This window comes from Rhinatrema bivittatum, chromosome 4, assembly GCF_901001135.1.
Source record: "Rhinatrema bivittatum chromosome 4, aRhiBiv1.1, whole genome shotgun sequence".
In the NCBI taxonomy this organism is placed as follows: Eukaryota; Metazoa; Chordata; class Amphibia; order Gymnophiona; family Rhinatrematidae; genus Rhinatrema; species Rhinatrema bivittatum.
Window position 1 is genome coordinate 27905267 of NC_042618.1, and position 21563 is coordinate 27926829.

At 43.6% G+C, this 21563-nt stretch overlaps 1 protein-coding gene across 5 annotated transcripts in view; it reads left to right on the forward strand.

The window, feature by feature from the left end:
• PAPOLA (poly(A) polymerase alpha) overlaps window positions 1–21563 on the forward strand; it is a 334417-nt gene that overhangs the window by 53702 nt on the left and 259152 nt on the right. For all 5 annotated transcript variants that reach the window (XM_029597901.1, XM_029597904.1, XM_029597900.1 and 2 more), the window contains exon 4: window positions 9992–10073. In XM_029597901.1, the coding sequence (XP_029453761.1) occupies window positions 9992–10073 (82 nt within the window). The remainder of the gene's footprint in view (window positions 1–9991; window positions 10074–21563) is intronic.

The following is a 21563-nucleotide window of genomic DNA, read 5'->3' on the forward strand; positions in this document are numbered from 1 at the left end:
ACCTTCTACACTTATCAGAAGCTGGCTTAAAAACCAACTCCATCAGAGTTCATCTCAGTGCAATTGGCACATACCATCACATGGTGTAGATGGTATGCCCATCTCTGTATAGCCTATAGTTGTCATCAGCTGTAACACACGTAAACCCCAATATTGGTAAATTCAAGTACTGAGGTAAAAATATCAACTATCAAAAATCAGACTACTACAAGTACAATAGCATTATAATGTAGACGCTTGTAGTGAATTTTGACCAGTCATAATAGGCTTCATCTTATAAGCAACATAGCTAGATGATTGGCCTTATATTTAATCATCAGTCAACTTCCCAGACCATGGGTCAATTTTTTTGATATTTTCATTTGCAATTAATACTCTGTGCAGTTCATGTGATTTAACTTTATGAAATCGCTGAAGCCATGAGAGATGTCAATACGCCCGACATGGTTCCATGTTTCGAACGCTTGCCGTTCTTTATCAAAGGCTAGAATTCAGCGTCTAGGAGATAAAACCAGTGTTATCTCTCTATAAATACAAAAAAATCACAACAGTCCATAACTTGTCTATTGGGCAACACATGAATATTGAAAAATCATGGGCTGGCACTTACTGTATTTGTAATCCTTTGAAATTCATGAGTTCGGGATTTCAATAATGGCGTGTCTGCTTCATTTCCTATGTGGACACCGGAAGTGTCTCCTAATATATGCAAAATGTCATCATGATTAATCAATGATGTAAATACCGTCAAGTTAATGTATACCATTCTACTGCGAGGTTCAGTCCTTTGGGGTGGACCGAATTCAATTTAAAAATCCAAAATTGTTCTCTGTAATTGAGAGCAGCCTTAGTGTTTCCACCTCTAGGATTAACGTGAACCAATTCTATCACTCTCCATTTAATGTCCTGGAACGAATGATGATGTTGTACACAGTGAGACACAGTTGGAGCTTGAAGTTTGGATGTACTTAAACAACTTTGATGTTCAGTCAACCTGACCTTAATGGAACATTTTGTTCTACTTACGTATATCAATGGGCATGGGCATTGTAAGTTGTAAATCACATTGCTCGAGGTACAATCGGTGTGTTAAGCTGAATAAACATTACCACGAGGGTCAGTCCAGTTCGGCCCAATTAGAGCCTGACCACAAAATGAGCATTTGCCGCAGGTCCAATGTCCCGTAATATTAATATTTAATGATGGCAAAGATCTTGGTAAATGAGAGTGGATTAAAATATCTTTCAAATTTCTCCCTCTGTTGTAAGCAATTATGGGAGGATTTTTAAATATAGAATGCATTTTTAAAATAGGCCAATAATGTAATATCAGTTGTGAAATCTGTGTTGAAAAGATGGAAAAAGGTAACACACACATTAACGGAGTATCCTCAATTGCTTTGTTCAGCAGCTACCATTCTCGTTCCGCGTTATAAGCCCGTTTATAAGCTTTTTTGATGTACTTCAATGGATAACCACACTAAAAATTTTTGAATCATGATCTGCGATTGTACTATAAAATCTGCTTTATGAGAACACAACCTTTGTAACCTGAGAAACTGACATAGGCAAATTTTTCCGCAAATGAAATGGATGGAAACTGGAAAAATGTAAATAAGTATTTCTTGCACAAGGCTTTACATAAAGATTTGAAATAAGATGGGAATCTTCTTTACAGATGAGGATATCCAAAAAATCAATTTTTTGAAGATCATAATGCAGTGTGGATTGCAAATGTCCATCTAATGAATTTAACCACTGTAAAAAAAACAAAAAAAACTTTTAAAGATGATTCATCTGAATTCCAAAGGAAAAAACATCATCAATGTAGCGGTGCCAATGGGTGACATGAACAAATTCTGGTGCAGCATATAAAAATTTATTCTCAAATGCCGCTACATATAGATTTGCTATACTGGGGGCCATGGTGGACTGACCCTCGTGATAATGTTTATTCAGCTTATCAACACACCGATTGTACCTCGAGCAATGTGATTTACATCTTACAATGCCCATGCCCATTGATATACGTAGGTAGAACAAAACGTTCCATTAAGGTCAGGTTGACTGAACATCGAAGTTGTTTAAGTACATCCAAACTTCAAGCTCCAATTGTGTCTCACTGTGTACAATATCATCATTTGTTCCAGGACATTAAATGGCGAGTGATAGAATTGGTTTTTCAATATTCATGTGTTGCCCAATAGACAAGTTATGGACTGTTGTGATTTTTTTGTATTTATAGAGAGATAACACTGGTTTTATCTCCTAGACGCTGAATTCTAGCCTTTGATAAAGAACGGCAAGCGTTCGAAACATGGAACCATGTCGGGCGTATTGACATCTCTCATGGCTTCAGCGATTTCATAAAGTTAAATCACATGAACTGCACAGAGTATTAATTGCAAATGAAAATATCAAAAAAATTGACCCATGGTCTGGGAAGTTGACAGATTAAGGCCAATCATCTTGCTATGTTGCTTATAAGATGAAGCCTATTATAACTGGTCAAAATTCACTACAAGCATCTACTTTATAATGCTGTTGTACTTGTGGTAGTCTGATTTTTGGTGGCCTATAGTTGTACCATTCATGCGGAGCCTGCTTCAGTTGAAGCCTCCCCTAAAGCCTCCTGCTGTGTCTTGGTACCTCAGTGTGGTATTAGCTCAGCTGTGGAAAGCTGCTTTTGAGCTGCAGCACACCTGTGACCTGAAGTACCTGATTTGGAAGGTCATATTTTTGGCAGCAGTCACCTCAGCGCGCAGGGTCACTGAGCCCCAAGCCTTAGTGCCTTATCCACCTTAACACTAAGTTTTATCATGACAAGGTGGTCTTGCGTATGATTCCTACATTCCTGCCTAAAGTAGTGACTAACTTCCATCTTAACCAATCTGTCATCCTGCCAACCTTCTTTCCCAGGCCCCATTTGCACCAAGGCGAACGAGCCCTGCACAGTTTGGCCTGCAAGCGAGCTTTGGCCCACTATCTGGAGCGGATAGAAGCCCCATAGACAGTCCACCCAACTTTTTATTTTTTTTTATAGGAATAGGTTAGGCATTGTTGTTGCCAAGCACACTATCTAATTGGCTAGCAGATTGCATCTCCTTCCGTTACACCCAGATGGGACTGCATCTTTGGGGCCATGTCAAGTCTCATTCTGTCTGAGTCATTGCAGCATAGGTGGCCCACTTGCGAGCAGTTTCCGTGGAGAAGATCTGCAAGGCTGCGTTGTTTGGGAAGGCAGACGCGACAGGTCTGACCAGTCTGTCCTTCGGAATCTGTTTGAGGTATAGAACCCAACTCCTGCCTAGGGCCATTTCTTTGGGTTCAGGCTGTCTCTTCCTCCTGTTACCAACAAGTACCATTGTTCTGGTGTCTCTTGGTCCCCTTTTGTATTGGAGCAACATGTAGCTAGGGATTCACCCATGTGAGGACTACCATCTTGCTTGACCTCCGATAAAGCAGAGTTGCTTACCTGTAACAGGTTTTGTCCAAGGACAGCAGGATGTTGGTCCTCACGAAACCTGCCTGCCACCCCGCGGAGTTGGGTTTCTCCTATTTTGTTTTTATATAATTCTGTGTTATAAGACTGAAGAGGGACCCTGCATGGACATGTGGTATAAGGCATGTTCAGTGTGACAAGTCAAAGTTCTAGAAGCTTTGACATAAGTTTTCTGATCATGTCACCCCCAATGTGTCACCCCTAACATTCTACTGTCCTAGAACACCTGTTACAGGTAAGCAACTTTGCTTTTTGGGGGATTTTACTTGAGCAGTCCATGAAATCCAAGGGCTAGCACCATCTTGTAGTTGCTAGTATTTTCTGCAACACATTGGTATCTATAGAAATCTTAGTAGTTGAAGGAAATTAGTGTTGCCGGCATCTCCTCTTGGTCTCCACAGAATGACGAATTAAAATTCCTCAAAACCAAAAGCCCTAATCTGAAGACAGTAAACCACTCTTGGTTTTTCCTTAGCTCGCACTCAATTGCCCCGATGCAAACTCTCTCACCCCCAGCTCATCCTTCCAGTGTTCTCTCCTCCTTCACCTCTGTTCAGCTCCCACCCCCAATTCTTTCTCCCTCATCCTTCCAGTGCTCTCTCCCCCTTCACATCCAGCTCATCTTGCCTCACATTTTTGCTTCCCCTTCCTACACATTCCTTCCCAGCTCATCTGTCCCCCAAATGTCTGTTCTCCCCTCACCTTCCTTCTCATCCCCAAATTTCAACTTTAGTCTCATCCCTACCCATCTCCACTAGCCCCACTCGCTCGTCCGCTCTTGCTCTCTGTGTAACAATGTAGAGAGCCAGCAGAAAGAACTGCAGTTGCTGCATGTTGTCTGAAGTCCATGGTGCTGCAATCCTGCATATAGATGAGAAACTGGTTCAGTCATCATCCTGCATTATGGGGTTCTCACAGTATGAGCCACGCGGGTGCAAGCTGTTCTTGCGAGACTGATAATAGTGTGAGATTTCAAGCACCACAGGGCTCATGCTGTGTGAGAGCCCTGTGGTGTAGAGCAGCGCTTCTCAACCGGTTGCGACACACCAGTGTGTCGCCAAGCCACCAGCAGGTGTGTCGCATGCTCCCGGTCTCTCCCGCTGCTCTTTCTTCCCTGCTGCCGTTGCCACCGGGCTATCAGTACGTTCAAACCCAGTGGGAACGGCAGTGGTGGTAGAAGCAGTGGCACCTGCAGCTGGCCTTTTCTTCTTCCCGTGACCCGGAACAGGAAATGAATCGAGGTGCGCAGGAAGGAGAAATAGCCGTGCCGCGTGGAAAAATAGCAGCGGCCCTCGAGCAATCGAAGCAGCCAGTAATCGGGAAAGGAGACAGCAGCATGAGCCTACCGCAACCGATGGGATTCTTCTTTCTTGGCCTGCGGGGGCTGGAGGAGGAGGCTGCTGCAGCTACCATTTGTGCTTGGGGGGTGGGGAGAGGAAGTGAGTGAGAAAGAGAAGCAGCCAGCCAGCCTGTGTGTGATTGAGAGAAACTGGTCAGAGAGCGGATGTGTGTGTATATGTGAGAGACAATGAAAGTGACTGCTCAGGGAGATGACTGATGTGTATGTGAGTGTGAGAGACATTAGTCAGGGAGGTGACTGGTGTGTGTGTGTGTTTGTGTGAGTGAGAGAGAGAAAAAGCATGGAAGTGAGAAATCTGGGTATGTGAGAAAGCATGGGCTAAGAAGCCTGGTGTTGTGGGGGGGGGGGGGGGGGTGTGTGTGTGTGAAAGAAAGCAGGGGAGTGAGAAGCCTGTGTCTGTGTGCATGCATGAGAGAGAGAAACTGGTTGGTAAGGTGACGGTGTGTGAGAGAGAGACTGGTGTGTGAATGTGAGAGAGAATGTGATTCAGGGAATTAGAAGCCTGTGCACGTGGAGAGCAAGCATGGGAGTGAGAAACCTGGGTGTGTGTGACACACAGCATGGGAGAGAGAAGCCTGTATATCTGAAAGAGAACATGGGAGTGGGAAGCCTGTGTATGTGTACGGCATGAGAGAAACTGTTCAGGAAGGTGACTGTTGTGTGTCAAAGACTGCGAGATGATTGGTGTGTGAGAAAAAGAAACTGGTCATGGGGGCATGACTGGTATGGGGGTGTATGTGAGAGACATGGGCACTAAGGAAGAGGACCATGAGTATAGAGCTTAGCTTCTACTGTTGCTTCTGGTGTGTGCCACGGCCTGCATGGAAGGGGAGTAGGAGAGCTGCTGGAGGGGGTAAGTAAAGGTGGCTTTTTAAGTTTATTTTTCTTGATTGACTGCCATTTTAATTATTTAATATTATGTGATGTCTGCTTTTTTGAAATATTTTATTGGTGTTTGGAGAATGTTGAATAGTTTTTATGAGTTTTTAATTGTTGGATGTTATTCTGTTCATAGCTGTTTTGAAACATTTATTCTGCTTATTAGTATAGTTTTACTATTATTTCTGCTTGCTAGTTCTGTTTTCCTAATAAGAGGTGTATTGGTTTTTAGGGTCTGATTTAATATTTATAGTGTTGCCTTTTCATAGATAGGGTTCCTCCTGTTTGAGTGTATTCCATAATACAGGTGTAACTGTGTGCGGATTAGTTTATGTGCATTACTACAGATCCTGGGAGTATGTTAGGTCGGTTCTGTGTCTGTTACCGAGATCAGATATTTTACTAGCATGTAAGCGTTTGTATCAGTCTTATTTATTGTGTTTTCTCAAGAGGACATGCATTGGTGGTAAACTGATGTCTTTTCATAAGTAGGGCTATTGAGCCTGGAAGTAGAAGGAATTTGAATTTATTTAAAAGTTTTTATATACCGCCTTGGGGGTAGTAGTCTATCCATCTTAGCGGTTCACAAAAAATAAAACATACACAATAGCATCATACATCAACATAAAATCTTAACATACATGATAATCATTACATTATAATCACCTTGCAGCAGATACTAATGAATATCAACAGAATTGAAAGGTCACTCAATTATATTATATGCGCAAGTAAATACGTTTTTAATGCTTTTTTTGAACTCATTATGATTAACTGTTAGTCGGATATATTCAGGAATAGAGTTCCACAGAGTAGGTCCTGCAACAGAAAAAGCTCTTTTTCTGGTTAATGCTAAACTTGCAGATTTAATTGTTGGAATTTCCAGCATACTGAGATGACACCAGAACCAGAATATCTTTTTTTGTAGGGTGAGTTGTATGGGGAATGTCATAATTCTGCTTTACATCCATTATTGTGGGTCAGGGGGGGTTCCCATGGATGCAAACTGTACTTTTACATCTAGCCCTGTGACTATCGTGGGTCAGTGTGTCATGCATGTGAAAACCATCTGTCAGGTGTGTCCCGACAGAAAAAAGGTTGAGAACCACTGGTGTAGAGAGATATCACCAGCTTCTCTACCATCTGCAGGCCTGTAGTGTCACTTTTAACACTTGGGAGGCAATTCCTGCAAAATTCTGCATAGAAAACATAAATTCTGCAGTGGGGGAAATCTGCGTGAATTCTGTATTGCGCAGAATTTCCCCTAGGAGTAAAATATCTTTTTCATAGATTACTCCTGAGTCCCCCTTTCACCCTCATCCCATGGCCCTGTTCTATAGCCTCCTTTCATTTGAAAGAGGCCCATCTCCTATGCATTGAAACTTTGAGGGATTTAAATGTCTCATCTTTGTCTATCTCCATATGCTTTAGAACAAAGATCACGGATCATTTTAGTAGTCACCTTCTGGTCTGACTCCTGATCTGTATTCAGTATTTCCAATGAGATTTCAGAGGATTTACAGGGGCAATATAGTCTTCTTTTTTTTCTGCTGACCATTCTTCTCCCTGTATATCCAAGTATCTTTCTGACTCTTCCACGTCTGGGCTCTGCCTCTTACCCTGCCCATCAGAGCTTTTCCTACCCAGCAGAGTTCTGCCTATAGAGCTGTCTCCCTCAATGGGATATATGGTGGCCCAGGCTTCTTGCACTAGTTAAGGTGGGGTAGGTAAGGGCACGCTTTCACATCTATGCTTGCTGCCTTTACTGCATCCTCTGGCAATGAATTCCAGAGCTTTATGGTGTTGAGTGAACAATTTTCTCTCTGATTTGTTTTAAATGTGCTACTTATTAACTTCATGGAGTGTTCCTTAGTTTTTGTATTTTTTTTTTTTTTTTTTTTTTGGAGAGTACTGCGGATTCTAAAGAAACATTGAAGAGGTTAGCCAGTTGAGCTGCCAGAATTTCTCTAAATTCCCTTTAAAACCTTTTAATGCAGGTGTGGCCAACTCCACTCCTCAAGGGGCACAAACAGGCTTGGTTTTCAGGATATCCACAATGAATATGCATATGAGAGATTTGCATGCACTGTATCCCTTGTATCTAAATCCAGATACAGACAACAGTGGTGGACAGGATCCTTTGTTCTATGTCAGAAGTGTTTCAGGATCCTTATTTTAGTTCTTAATTATGGAACTTACAAGCAACCTACCTTCCAGGTACTTTAAACATGCTGGTGGATTGCCTTAGCAGAGTCCTACTGCACGAATGGGACTTGGACCAGTGAGTGGCAACAACTTATTTGACCTTTGAGGTCATCCAGCAATTGATTTGTTTGCTACAGAAAGCAACAGATAAGTTGAACAGTTCTGCTCCATAATTCTAAGTAGCTGCAGCTCAGTTCCTGATGCTTTTCTACTGTACTGGGATATTGGTCTTTATGCTTATATGCCAATCCCATTGATTTTAAGAACAATCCAAATGGTGATCAGAGATTGAGTAGAAGTGATCTTTACTACTCTCTGTCCAAAACAGGTGTGGTTTCCATCCTTTGTCCAGTTGTCTGTGCAGCCTCTGATCCCATTGGGGACTTCATCTCCTGCCATGCCAGGAGAGGGGAGGTGGACATGGGACGGGACAAGCTTCACCAGCCAAATCTGTCCTTTATGACCCTCACAGCATAGATGTTGAATACCGGGTTGCTTCCTCCCTGCCGCTTCCAAAGGAGATGGAGGATGTCTTGATTTTTGGCCAGGAACCTTCAACTAAAGGTCCTGTGGTTCAGGCTGGCTCTCTGGATCTGTTTGCCTGTATCCCAGAGAACTTGCTGCTGTACCTGTTCCCCTTTCATCAGGGTTTATTACTTCCTTGGTGAAACTATACTTCTGTTCTATTGTGGCATGCCATCACAAAGCAGAGGGAGCTCCAGTCTCCATTCATCCTTGGTATTCAACTTCATGAAGGTATTGTGGCATTCCAAGCCTCCGGTGCCTTGGGATCTTAATGAAGTCTTGGCTCATCTTACAAAGCCTCCATTTGAATCTCTGGAGTTGGCCTCTTTGAAGTTCTTCACATGGAAGGTGCTACTGTTGATAGCCATCATGTCTGTGCAATGGGTCAGTAAATTATTCACCATATTCAGCTTGTCCACAACAGGGTAGTACTGTGTAATCATTCCATGTTTCTTTCAAAAGTGGTGTTAGCTTTTTACATAATCTAAGCTGTTCCAACTTTCTTTCCAAGGCTTCATGTGCATAAAAGTGAAGCCTTGGAAAGTTTTCATTCTTTGGACTGCAAGAGATCCTTGCCTGCTAGTTGAGAAATGACTCTGCCTCATTGTCAGGCTTCTCAGTTGTTGGTATCTTTTGATCCCAATAGACTGGGAGTAATGATTGCGAAGAATGCAGTCAAATTGGCTAGTGAACTGAATCAATAACTATTATGCACTTGCACTTGCATAATCCCACTACTGACTGGACAGCATATTAAGAGTTGACAGTTTTGGTCTTGCAGTTTTGTGCATCCTGTTCACCCAGTAGTCCATTCCATTGGTGGGGTTGGGTTGTTTACTCAGTAGGTTTTCTGCTGTGCATCCCTCAACTTGGGACTCCCCTTTGCATCATCGCTGGCTAATTCAGCCCAACTTGTCGATGGAGAAAGCAAATTTACTTATCTGTAAACAGAGTTCTTCATAGACAGCAGGATGAATTAGCCATGCTTATTACTTGCCCACCTCCCTGGAGAGTTGACTGTCTCACTAAAGTTAAGTTCTGCAAAAAGACTGAGGAACTCGTAAGAGTATACATGTGGGATCCATTTTGTATTCTCAATAAAATGTTTCCTGAGCTAGGAGAGAGGGCTCTGTTCACTACCAACATAAGACGTCACCTTACACATCATGGCTATTTCATCTTGCTGTCTATGGAGAGCCCTATTGATAGGTAAGCAAACTTGCTTTCTGGTTGATCTCGGGGCCGACACAGATGTTGACACCACCACCACCTAAATAAAAACTGAATTTAAGGTGTATTTTTGCTAAGTGATGGTGTCAACACTTTTTAGCCTATAAGGTAGGGCTAGATTGGATAAATGAAGTGATTTTTGCAGTCTTTCGGATATTTATATAGATTCCAGATCCTTAGTGCCTGTTTAAGGAGTTGTTGGTTTCATTAAAAGGTAGTGCATATCAAAATTGTCTACCCATTTGTTACCATGTTTTGGAGAGTAACTACATTGTATGGTTATCCCATTAGAATCTTCCACAATCTGTAATTGAAAATGTTGGCGGGAAAATCTTTACGTTTGGATCGTACAGATTAGGAGTGCACACAAAAGGTACAGTATATTTTCCTTATTGTAAACAAGTGTTCAGATATGTTAACTAGCTTATAACTTTATAAATGTGGGTCTGCTTAACTGTGGCATTTTAAATATGACCTTTGAATATTTTATTTTATCGCATTTCTCTTTTCTTATTTTTTTTATTCCCCCCCATATGAGATTTAATGAATGAATATATCTATATAAATAAAAATGTTAAATAGTTTGGATAAAATCGCTAATCTCAGAAACCACTGAACAGATTGCTTTCAAATTTGGACACAACCTTCATTTCGCATACAGGAAGGTTCTTCTGTACTCACATTACAGATATGTCACACCTGTGACAGGTAAAATAGGTTAAAATTTTTTTTTGAGAAAACAGCGCCATCTGCTGGACGTAAGCGCCATCTGTTACACCTTACACTAACCCATGCTACACTAATCATTTCACCAGTCCAGGTCCATGTTTCACTTCCATTTTAACACATTCGCGCACTTTTTTCGCCGGAAGATAACTATTTCCTTTACAGATAAAATACACCCACCACCCTCCTCACACCCCCCACACACATGCCAAATTGATTTACTTCCCAGGTCCTCACAACACACACAAAACCTGACAAAAGTCCGGGAGGCTCCAGCGGCAGGCCAGGACCGGTCCGGGACATATCTCCTGCACTATGGCCGTCGGCTGCCAGCAATCAACATGGCGCAGACGGCCCTTTCCCTTACTATGCCACTCGGGGACACCAATGGCGGCAGTAGCCCATGAGACATAGTAAGGGCGAGGGCCCCTCGGTGCCATTTTCAGGACTGGCAGCCGGCGGACCTTTGCCCTTACTATGTCAGAGGGCCTACCGCTGCCATTGCTCCACCCCACTGACGTAGTAAGGGCAAAGGGCCGTCGGAACCTGTTTCAGTGCTCGCAGCCGACAGACCAATGCCAATACATTGCTCCCGGACCGCTCCTGAACGCCCGCTCCACCGACTGACATTTTTATCAGGTCTCGGGGGGTCTGGAGGGTGGGGGGTGGTAACGAATTTATTGCGAACATCTTGGGGAGGGGTCACGGGGGGACAGGTTTAATTCATTCAGCAACTCTGGGGGGGGGGGGCAGGGGGTGGGCTACTGTTTTTCGCAGGGCTGGGGGAGGGGGGGCAGGAGAGTGTGGGGTGGTTAGTTTAAGAGAACTTTTCTCATAGGGTTGTTGTTTGGGGGAAGGGGGAGGTTCACACACAAATACATATACTAAACTTGCACAATCTCGGGAACGCACCAAAATAGCCCTCCCCAGACCACAAAACAAATTTGGAAGTGCAAATTTGGTTAGGCACTCCCCTATTTGGCTACATAATGCGCACCCAGGGACAGACCACATGTAGCATCAACAATTTTAATTTCCCAGGTCTTGGGAGGGGGCAGGAGGGTGGGGGGTTATTATTTGATTTAAAGGGTTGGGATTGGGGGTTTTTGTTGGGGGTGGGGGGTTCCCACAGAAATAGAAAGACACAGGTTTTCTGATCTGAAGGGTGTAGGCAGTAGGCGGGGTGAGGTGAGTGTCAGGGGAGGGAGAATGAGGGGGGAGGTGAGTGTCAGGGGAGGGAGAATAAGGGGAGAGTGTTGGGGTGGGGACGGGGAAGGGGGGGGGTGAGTGACCAAGGGGGAGGAGGATGAGTGACTGAGGTAAATGGGGATGGGGGAGGGAGGGTAAAGAACCTGACTCTGCCACTGCAACGCGTGGCCGGGTACCGCTAGTTTTTTATAAATTTTCTAATCATAGTATTTTTTCAAGTAGATCTTGATGCATTTTTGTTAAATCTTGACTATAATAAATAGCAGGACTGCTACACAATAAATGGAAAGAATTGAATGTTGAAATTTTAAACAAATCTTTAAAGTTGAAATAAGGGTAGATTGTTTTGAAAAATCATATTATGAATTTTTTCTGAAGGAATCCAGGTAAATCATACGTTTTTACAGAAGCAACTTGTTACCAAAGACAAAATAGCCATATATTGTCTAGCTACATTCTGTATTTACTCTTTAAAGTTAGAAACTTCTAAAGTGACTTGTGGCCATTTGGTCTAAGAAATATTAAAACACATTCAAATAAGCTGCCAAGTGATCTAATTTCTGGAGGGAGATTATTTGCATTTTGGTACCCATAGTGCTGACTTTACCTGGAAGAATTTGAACCACAAACACCATAATGCACTGGGATATAAGGCTTGGTCAAATGTCTCACTTCTGAAATGGGAAACATTTGAATGACATGTTTTTAAAGTTTTCTTTGTTATATCCATTGCTTAATTACTGACATTTTACTTTTCACTATTGTTACCATGGCATAGCAAAGGTTTGGGCAGCCCTGGTCAAATTGTATATTTCATTGAATCTGGTACATAGTTAAACATGTTTTGTGTTGTTAAGCTGGCCAAATTAGCCATTGCATGTATGTGATGTCATCTGAATGGATTTGCCTCTCCGAGCTGTAGAGCCTTGAGCTCTACTTGAGCATGTGTGGGATTTCCCAAGGAGGTGTTGCCTTGTGAGCCGCCTCAGTCATTTTTTTCTCCATTTTTTTTTTTTTAACACTCACAGGATGTCAAGCCACAAGGAAAAGCCAACGACAGTTAGTGAATTCAAAAACTTTCATGTGAAAAAGTCATGTCCCTCACTAACTGCCATGAGTTATGCTACCGCTGTTTGGAACTGGAGCACGATCAGATAATGTGTAAAGCCTGTAAGGCCAGGCACATGGAAGAACTGTGTAAATCTCTTAAATTGTGGCAGTAGATCTTCCTTCCGCAGTGCAGCATTGTCTGCCTCCTTGAGTCTGCTTTTGAGTCAGAGATGTTCCAAAACTCCCTCATCTGTAAGGTCTGTGGCCACAGAGTCTAGGTACTTGAACACCAACACAAGTGACATCACTCCCTCAAGCCATCCCTATCTGCATTGAAGAAGCATCGAGGTGCATCGGTGCAAGCAGCATCAAGCCTTTCCTCTGTTGCTGCCAGTGCAGGCTTCTTCCCAGCATGGTGCATCGAAGTATTGAAAAACTGATACATCTACTTATGCTGTGTCGAAGCACGATGCATCAACACATTTGAAATATAGAACCTCTATATAGTCAATGCACTCAAAGGCATTGATGCATGGTGCATTGATGCTCTCGATGCTTGAAGTTCAACTGCACTATGTTCAGTTGCAAGGTTCATCGGCACACACTACCACGATGCACCGATGCAAGTTGTGCCAATCCACTAGATACATTTTTGTTCTTCTGGTATGACTGTGTTTTCCACATCATGTCCTGGGATACTCTATGCAGGTTATGATGCGTTCCACTAATATTGTGCTCCAAATCTTCCTTCGATCCTGCAGCCCATGAGGAGCTCAAAATCCTCTATATTTCCCAAAGATTCTGCATCACCTTCCTGGGACCTGAGAGGACTACCTACACATATATTAGCCATCCAAGATCTGGAGGAGTAAGAGTACCCTTACTTTTCTCCCTTGGTTAGACAGCTAATACCCTAAGGTTAGTAACCAAAAGTCTTCAGTTACAAACACCAGATCCTATCTGTTTACTAGTACTGCTGACCTTGAATCCCCTGCCTAATATAATTCAGGAACTAGTCCTAGTCTCAGAAGATGTTCCTCTGCTAATCCCAGGGCAAAGGATATAGCAGTCCTGTGACCAAGCTGAAGACTTAGTGAGAATCTTCTTTATTTCCCTAGCAAAAGGCAAATGGAACACTCCAACCTATTTTCCACTCTTGCTTCAGCAGTTTTTCAGTCTGAAGTCCCAAACTCACTTTTAGGTATGCTAAAACCTTCATCAACATAGTCAATTGTAGTGGCGACCACTCTTGTGGTGGCAACCTCAGAGGACTGCCTATCTTCTTCATCATTGGAATCCTGGTTAACAGCTACCTTCAGACTCTGAAGAATTCACTGGAACACCATTGGACCCTCCCCTAGATGTAACAGAGTATTCTTCTTCCCTGGAAGACTTCACCTATTCTAAATTTATTGAAAAATTGGCAACAGCATTGGGTATTCATGTCCGTGAGGACAAAGACCTATGAACCAAACTCCTTGGTCTCTTAAAAATTTTGGATAAACCAACAGAAACTGCTATCTTACCAGTTCATGACATTCTTAAGGCACTACTTCTTAAAACTATGAGAGGCCCATATCTTGCTGCTTCATCTCGAGAAAGCTGGATCTCAAGTTTTGAGATCAGTACGTTCCAGGATGTGACATGATACATCTCCCACATCAGTCTGTTATAATAGAATCAGCTATGAAGAAAGCAAAGAAAAGGAAAATTTATTCCAACTCTCCACTGGGGAAGATCACAAACTTCTGGACAATTTTGGCAAAAGAGCATTCTAGAGCACAATGCTCACTGTACACATTCCCATTCATCAGTTCTATTTTGTACAATCATTCATGATTATCTTCAAAAGTTGAAACCATACTTATCCCAGGACAAGCAGGATGCTAGTCCTCACATATGGGTGACGTCACTGACTGAGCCCTATCGCGGGAAAACTTCTGTCAAAGTTTCTAGAAACCTTTGACTGGCAGCCTGAGGCTACTGAGCATGCCCAGCATGCCATGATATTCTCTGCCACAGGGGTCTCACTCCAGTCTTCGTTTTCTGCGCTGCCATTAGCATCGCGGGGACAGGAGCCCTGTGAGATTTCTCACAACTTTGACTAAAAAAGTCACTTTAAATTCTCATTTTTTTCCCACATCTGGTCTCACTTCACCTTTGTCACCGGACGGTGACAAAACTTTATCGATTTCTGGCTTTCTCACTGATTCAAATTTTCACAGAATTATTTCATTGATGGCTGTCGATACAAACATGGCCTCCGGTTTCAAAAAATGCCCTTCCTGCAACCGGACCATGTCAATAACAGATCCACATCTTGGATGTGTGATCTGCTTAGGAGAAAAACATGAAATATCTTAGTGCCAACAATGCCAGGAGATGACCCCAAAGGGTCGGAAGCTCCAACAGGAAAAAATGGCTCATCTTTTCCATCTCCAGTTGGTACCATCACCGTCTACTTCGAAGTCCTCTCCTTCAGGAGTCACTAAAACTCCTGCTTAAAAAACGACACCTTGAAGGATCCGGGGACGCTTTATCACCGACCCCGTCCACATCATCGACCAGGTCAGCCTCGGAACCAAAGCCCAAACACAAGCATCGACATCGTCGACCCGCGGCATCCCCATCGTTTCCACCACCGGCAGAACAGTCTGCAAAGCGGCATAAATCCACTGATGCTCCGCTAACCTCAGTGTCTACAGTGCCATTGACTACGTCATCGCCGATGCCTGCGTTGACTACTCCGGACCTAACTGTCCTCATCAAACAGATTGTAATGGAGGCTTTACAGGCACAAGTTCTGGCGACATCGCCGATGCTGATAATCGAGCCGAAATCCTTGATAATATCGATGCCACAAACCATGCCGATGCTGTCTTCGACAACGTCATCGGTGTCATTCTCATCCCTATCGGTACCTTTCTCGATGACAGAACTTCCATCGATGCCAAGCTCTTCGGTGCCATCAACAGCTTCAATTTCTACTCCTGCATCGATATTTTCATTTCTATCTGCATCGACATCGCCTGTTCCATCGATGTCAGTGTACATTATGGCACCCACCATGCCTCTGCTTACGAAACCACCGGTTTTGAGACCAAAGTCATCGACTCAGCTAAAACCCTCTGACTCAACGTCTACCATCACTTCCCAAGCTTCCAATGTCAGAAGAAGCGGCATTACATGGTATCTTTACCAAGAGATACCATGACTTACTATCCTCCTTGCCATCTAACCCAGTAGAAGAGCAGGTAGAGGACCTTTCACCTGATGAACCGTTACTGGGGCCCTCTGGTGTACCTCCTCCCCACAGGACTACACCTACCCATCATCAACCAACTCATTATGATACTTGGTCTGACACTAAGTCTGATCCCTGATCAGAGGACTTTGTCTGATCCGTCCCCACCTCATGCTACAAAACAATCACCTCCAGAGGATTTTTCATTTTCAAATTTTGTTCAAGAAATGGCAGATTCCAACCCTTTCCAGTTGCAAGCTGAACAGGACAGTAGGCAACAAACTTTGGAAGTGCTCCAATTTGTAGATCCCCCCCCTAAGCACACACTAGCCATTTCTGTTCATGAAATCCTTTTACAACTGCAACAACGCCTTTGGGAGCATCCCTGCATGGCTCCTGCAATGAATAAACGGGTAGAGTCAACTTATCTTGTACAATCCACTTCAGGATATCAGAAAACACAACTCCCCCACCACTCAGTGGTGGTAGAATCGGCGCAGAAGAGATTCAGAAGAACTAGAGCCCATTCATCAACACCTCCAGGAAAAGATAAGATTTCTGGATCAAATGGGCCGCAAATTATTTCAAGGAGCAATGCTGAATTCTAAAATCTCAGCATACCATTTATACATGACTCAATACCAGAGGAACCTCTGGAAACAAATGGAAGAGTTTGTACCGTCACTGCCCGCACAATACCAGGAAGCTGCGCAGGCTATTATAAACAAGGGGTTAGATGCTGGAAAGCATGAGGTATGAGCTGCCTTTGATAGTTATGACACGGCTTCACGAGTTGCTGCATCAGGTATCAGTGCTCGAAGATGGGCCTGGCTCAAGGCCTCAGACCTAAGGCCAGAGGTACAGGATAAGCTAGTCGATCTTCCTTGCCTTGGAGATAATTTTTGGCTCCAAGGTACAAGAGGCAGTTTCACAGTTGCGAGAACCCACAGAAACTTTGACAGTTATCCTCCCTTCCACATGATTCTTCCACGCATCCTAGCCGCAGGCCCCTACGTAGAGACACCAGACGGCCTGTCTACAGACAACGCAGATATTATCCCCCTGCTTCTAGACCGAGGTCTACAAGATCCCAGCAAAGACCACAAAAAAGGCAACAGAAAGCTACTGGGCCTGCTACTGGATTTTGAAAACACATCCAGGGAACAAAGCCTTTACTCGAACCCTCAGTCAACACTGCCAGTAGGAGGCAGACTGTCCAGCTTTTACACCAATTGGACATCAATAACATCGGACCAATGGGTCCTATCAGTAATAGACCAAGGGTATCAACTCAATTTCATTTCAATTCCCCATGATTTTCCTCAGTCATTCTCATCTCAGCGAAAATCACAAACTTTAACTACAAATAGAATTATCCTCCCTTCTGAGAGCCAAGGCTGTAGAACTCGTACCCAGGTCTCAGAAAGGAAGAGGATTCTATTCCCGCTATTTCCTCATTCCAAAGAAAACCGGGGGCCTACGTCCCATCCTAGACCTCAGAAATCTCAACAAATTTCTAAAAAAAAGAAAAGTTCAGGATGGTTTTTCTGGGCACCATGCTTCCACTTCTTCAACAGGAGATTGGCTTTGTTCTCTGGACCTTCAAGACGCTTATGCTCACATTCCAATATTTCCCCCTCACCACAAGTATCTGCGTTTCATGGTAGGTCATCAACATTATCAGTACAAGGTACTGCCATTCGGACTTGCTTCTGCTCCAAGAGTCTTCACAAAATGCCTAGCAGTCATAGCAGCACACTTGCACAAGCAAAGTGTCCATGTCTTTCCATATCTAGACGACTGGCTCATCACAAGTCACTCTCAAGAAGGAGCTCTCGTCTCTCTCAATCGAACAATTTCGCTCCTTCACTCTATGGGTTTTCTCATCAGTTATCAGAAATCCCATCTCATTCCATCTCACCTACTTCATTTCATAGGTGCAGGCTTGAACACTCTCCTATCAAGAGCCTTTCTACCCGAAGATCGAGCAGAAACAATATCCCTATTGGCAAACTCACTTCACTCAAGGAAACAAGCAACAGCTCATCAGTTTCTAACGTTGTTAGGCCATATGGCCTCCACTGTTCACGTCACTCCCATGGCAAGCTTGCCATGAGAGTAACCCAATGGACACTAATATCACAATGGATACAAGCCATTTAACCACTACACTCTTCAATACAAATAACCCACCAGCTACGTTCATCTCTACTTTGGTGGGTGAACAGGGACAATTTGCGAAAAGGCCTATCCTTTCAACAACCAGTCCCGCAGATAACATTAACTACAGATGCATCCACCTTGGGTTGGGGAGCTCACATAGACAATCTCCACACCCAAGGGACTTGGACAAAGCTCGAAGCAACATTTCAAATCAATTTCCTAGAGCTTTGAGCTATACGTTATGCGCTACATGCATTCAAAGACTGCCTCTCACACAAGACTGTTCTCATCAAAATGGACAACACAGTAGCCATGTGGTACATCAACAAACAGGGAGGTAAGGGCTCGTATCTCCTTTGTCAAGAAGCTGCACAGATTTCGGGCTGGGCCCTGACACACTCAATGTTCCTCCGGGCCACTTATCTGGCAGGCATACACAATGTAGTGGCAGATCGACTCTGTCGTCAATTCCAACCACACGAATGGTCCCTGGATCCCTCAGTAGCAACAAGGATATTCCAACATTGGGGACAACCAACGATAGACCTCTTTGCGTCACATCTGAATCACAAAGTGGACGAATACTGTTCTTTACACAAACAGAAAAATCAGCCAGCCAAGGATGCTTTTGCTCGCCCCTGGAACTCAGGCCTATTATATGCGTATCCTCCGATACCGCTCATAACCAAAACTATTGTGAAGCTACAACAGGACAAGGGGACCATGATACTCATAGCCCCGTATTGGCCTCGACAAGTATGGTTTCCAATACTCCTCAATCTCTGTCAGGGATCCCATTCGCCTGGACATAGCTCCCACTCTTATAACTCAGGATCAGGGTCGGCTGCGCCATCCCAACCTCCAATCCCTATCCCTAACAGCATGGATGTTGAAAGCTTGATTTTACAACCACTCAACCTTTCAACCAATGTATCCCAAGTCCTTATAGCTTCACGTAAATCTTCCACACGAAAGAATTATTCTTCCAAATGGAAAAGATTTACTTTGTGGTGCAGACAAAACAATATTGATCCTTTCACCTGCCCCACAACTTCTCTATTAGACTACTTATACCACCTTTCAGACTCTAGTCTCCAGACTTCATCTGTAAGAGTACATTTAAGTGCAATCTCTGCTTACCATGAGAAAATAGGAGATGCACCAGTTTCCACACAACCTCTTGTCAGTAGGTTTATGAGAGGTTTGACTCAAACCACCAATTCGGCCACCAGTCACAGAATGGGACCTGAATTTAGTATTAACAAGACTCATGCGTTCTCCTTTCGAACCCATAGATTCCTGTGCGCTTAAATTTCTCATATGGAAGACTATCTTCCTCATAGCTATTACATCAGCTACAAGGGTTAGTGAGTTACAAGCTCTTGTAACATACGCACCCTACACAAAATTTCTACATGATAGGGTGGTTCTCCGCACACATCCAAAATTCCTTCCCAAAGTAGTTACGGAATTCCACTTGAACCAATCCATAGTTTTACCCACATTCTTTCCAAGGCCTCATTCTCACCAAGGAGAACGGGCCTTACATACCTTGGACTGCAAACGTGCTCTATCCTTTTATTTAAACCGCTCTGCAGCCCAAAGGAAATCCAATCAGCTTTTTGTTTCTTATGATCCAAACAAACCAGGGAAAGCAGTGGGTAAACATACTCTATCCAGTTGGCTAGCAGATTGCATACAGTTTTGCTATGAAAAAGCAGGCCTTCCTCTCCAAGGGCGAGTAAAAGCACACTCAGTAAGAACAATGTCAACTTCAGTAGCACACTATCGTTCCGTGCCAGTTATTGACAGATGTAAAGCAGCAACATGGAGTTCTCTTCACACCTTTGCAGCTCATTACTGTTTAGATAAAGGACGACAAGATTCAGCCTATGGACAATCTGTCTTAAAGAACTTGTTTCCAGTTTAAACCCAACTCCTTCTGCACCAACCTGCTGTGATCTTCGGCTGACTCATTCCAACAACAATACTTCACTGTTGCCTCAACATAAATGACTCGGCCTCTAGCTTGCTAATCACCCATATGTGAGGATTAGCATCCTGCTTGTCCTGGGATAAAGCAAAATTGCTTACCTTGTAATAGGTGTTATCCCAGGACAGCAGGATGTAGTGCTCACGAAACCCACCCGCCACCCCGCGGAGTTGGGTCTCAGATTTTTTCCTATTGTATTTTTGCTAAAGTTTATTGCTACATACGAGACTGGCGTGAGACCCCTGTGGCAGAGAATATCATGGCATGCTGGGCATGCTCAGTAGCCTCAGGCTGCCATTCAAAGGTTTCTAGAAACTTTGACAGACGTTTTTCCCGCGATAGGGCTCTGTCAGTGACGTCACCTATATGTGAGGACTACATCCTGCTGTCCTGGGATAATACCTATTACAAGGTAAGCAATTTTGCTTTACCTGCTCCTTTGATTCTGCTTTGCATGTATTCGCAATATCTATTGGAGTGTTGCATGGTGTGGCTATGAACCAATTCTATCACAGAGGATGTCCACAAACAACTTGCCAACCTCCCATGCTTGGGACACAACCTCTTCAGAAAGAAACTCCCAAGAAATGGTCTCACGGATAAAGGATCAAAATTTGGTAGTCCAATCTCTCTCCCTGGTATGTCATCCTTACTATCCTTACAAACGTCAGTACTTTCACCAATAGCAATATCAACTTTCTCAACAGTACTGGCTCCATCCTCTTCCGTCCCAGTGTAGTCATCTTCCAGCTAGATCTAGTCAAAGGGAATATCAGCCAAAAACAGTTCAATAGGCCCAGCCTAAGCCAGGGCTCAGTTTTTGATACTATCCAATCCCTATCCTAACCTTTTGGTAGCGGGATGAATTCAGCATTTCCTCTATCAGTGGTGTCAAATAAGGACTCTCAGATCCTCAGCATTGTGCAACATGGATATCAGTTGCATTTCTCCCAATTCCAGCTCTGACCAGATCCTTCTCATATCTCTGATTCATCTGAATGTGCAACACCAAGCGATAGAGATCTTCCCTGCATCGTAACAGCAGCGAGGTTTCTACACCAGATATTTTCTTATTCCCAAGAAGTCAGGGGGACGGCAACCAATCCTGGACCTGTGGCTCCTCCTCAAGCATAACTTCTGAGAGAAATTCAAAATGAACACTCACCCAATTTTACCATTCATTCAACATGGTGAATGGATGTGTGTCCTGGATCTTGGACGCCTACAAGAATATAAGAATATGCCATGCTGGGTCAGACCAAGGGTCCATCAAGCCCAGCATCCTGCTTCCAACAGAGGCCAAACCAGGCCACAAGAACCTGGCAATTACCCAAACTCTAAGAAGATCCCATGCTACTGATGCAATTAATAGCAGTGGCTTTTCCCTAAGTAAACTTGATTAATAGCAGTTAATGGACTTCTCCTCCAAGAACGTATCCAAACCTTTTTTGAACCCAGCTACACTAACTGCACTAACC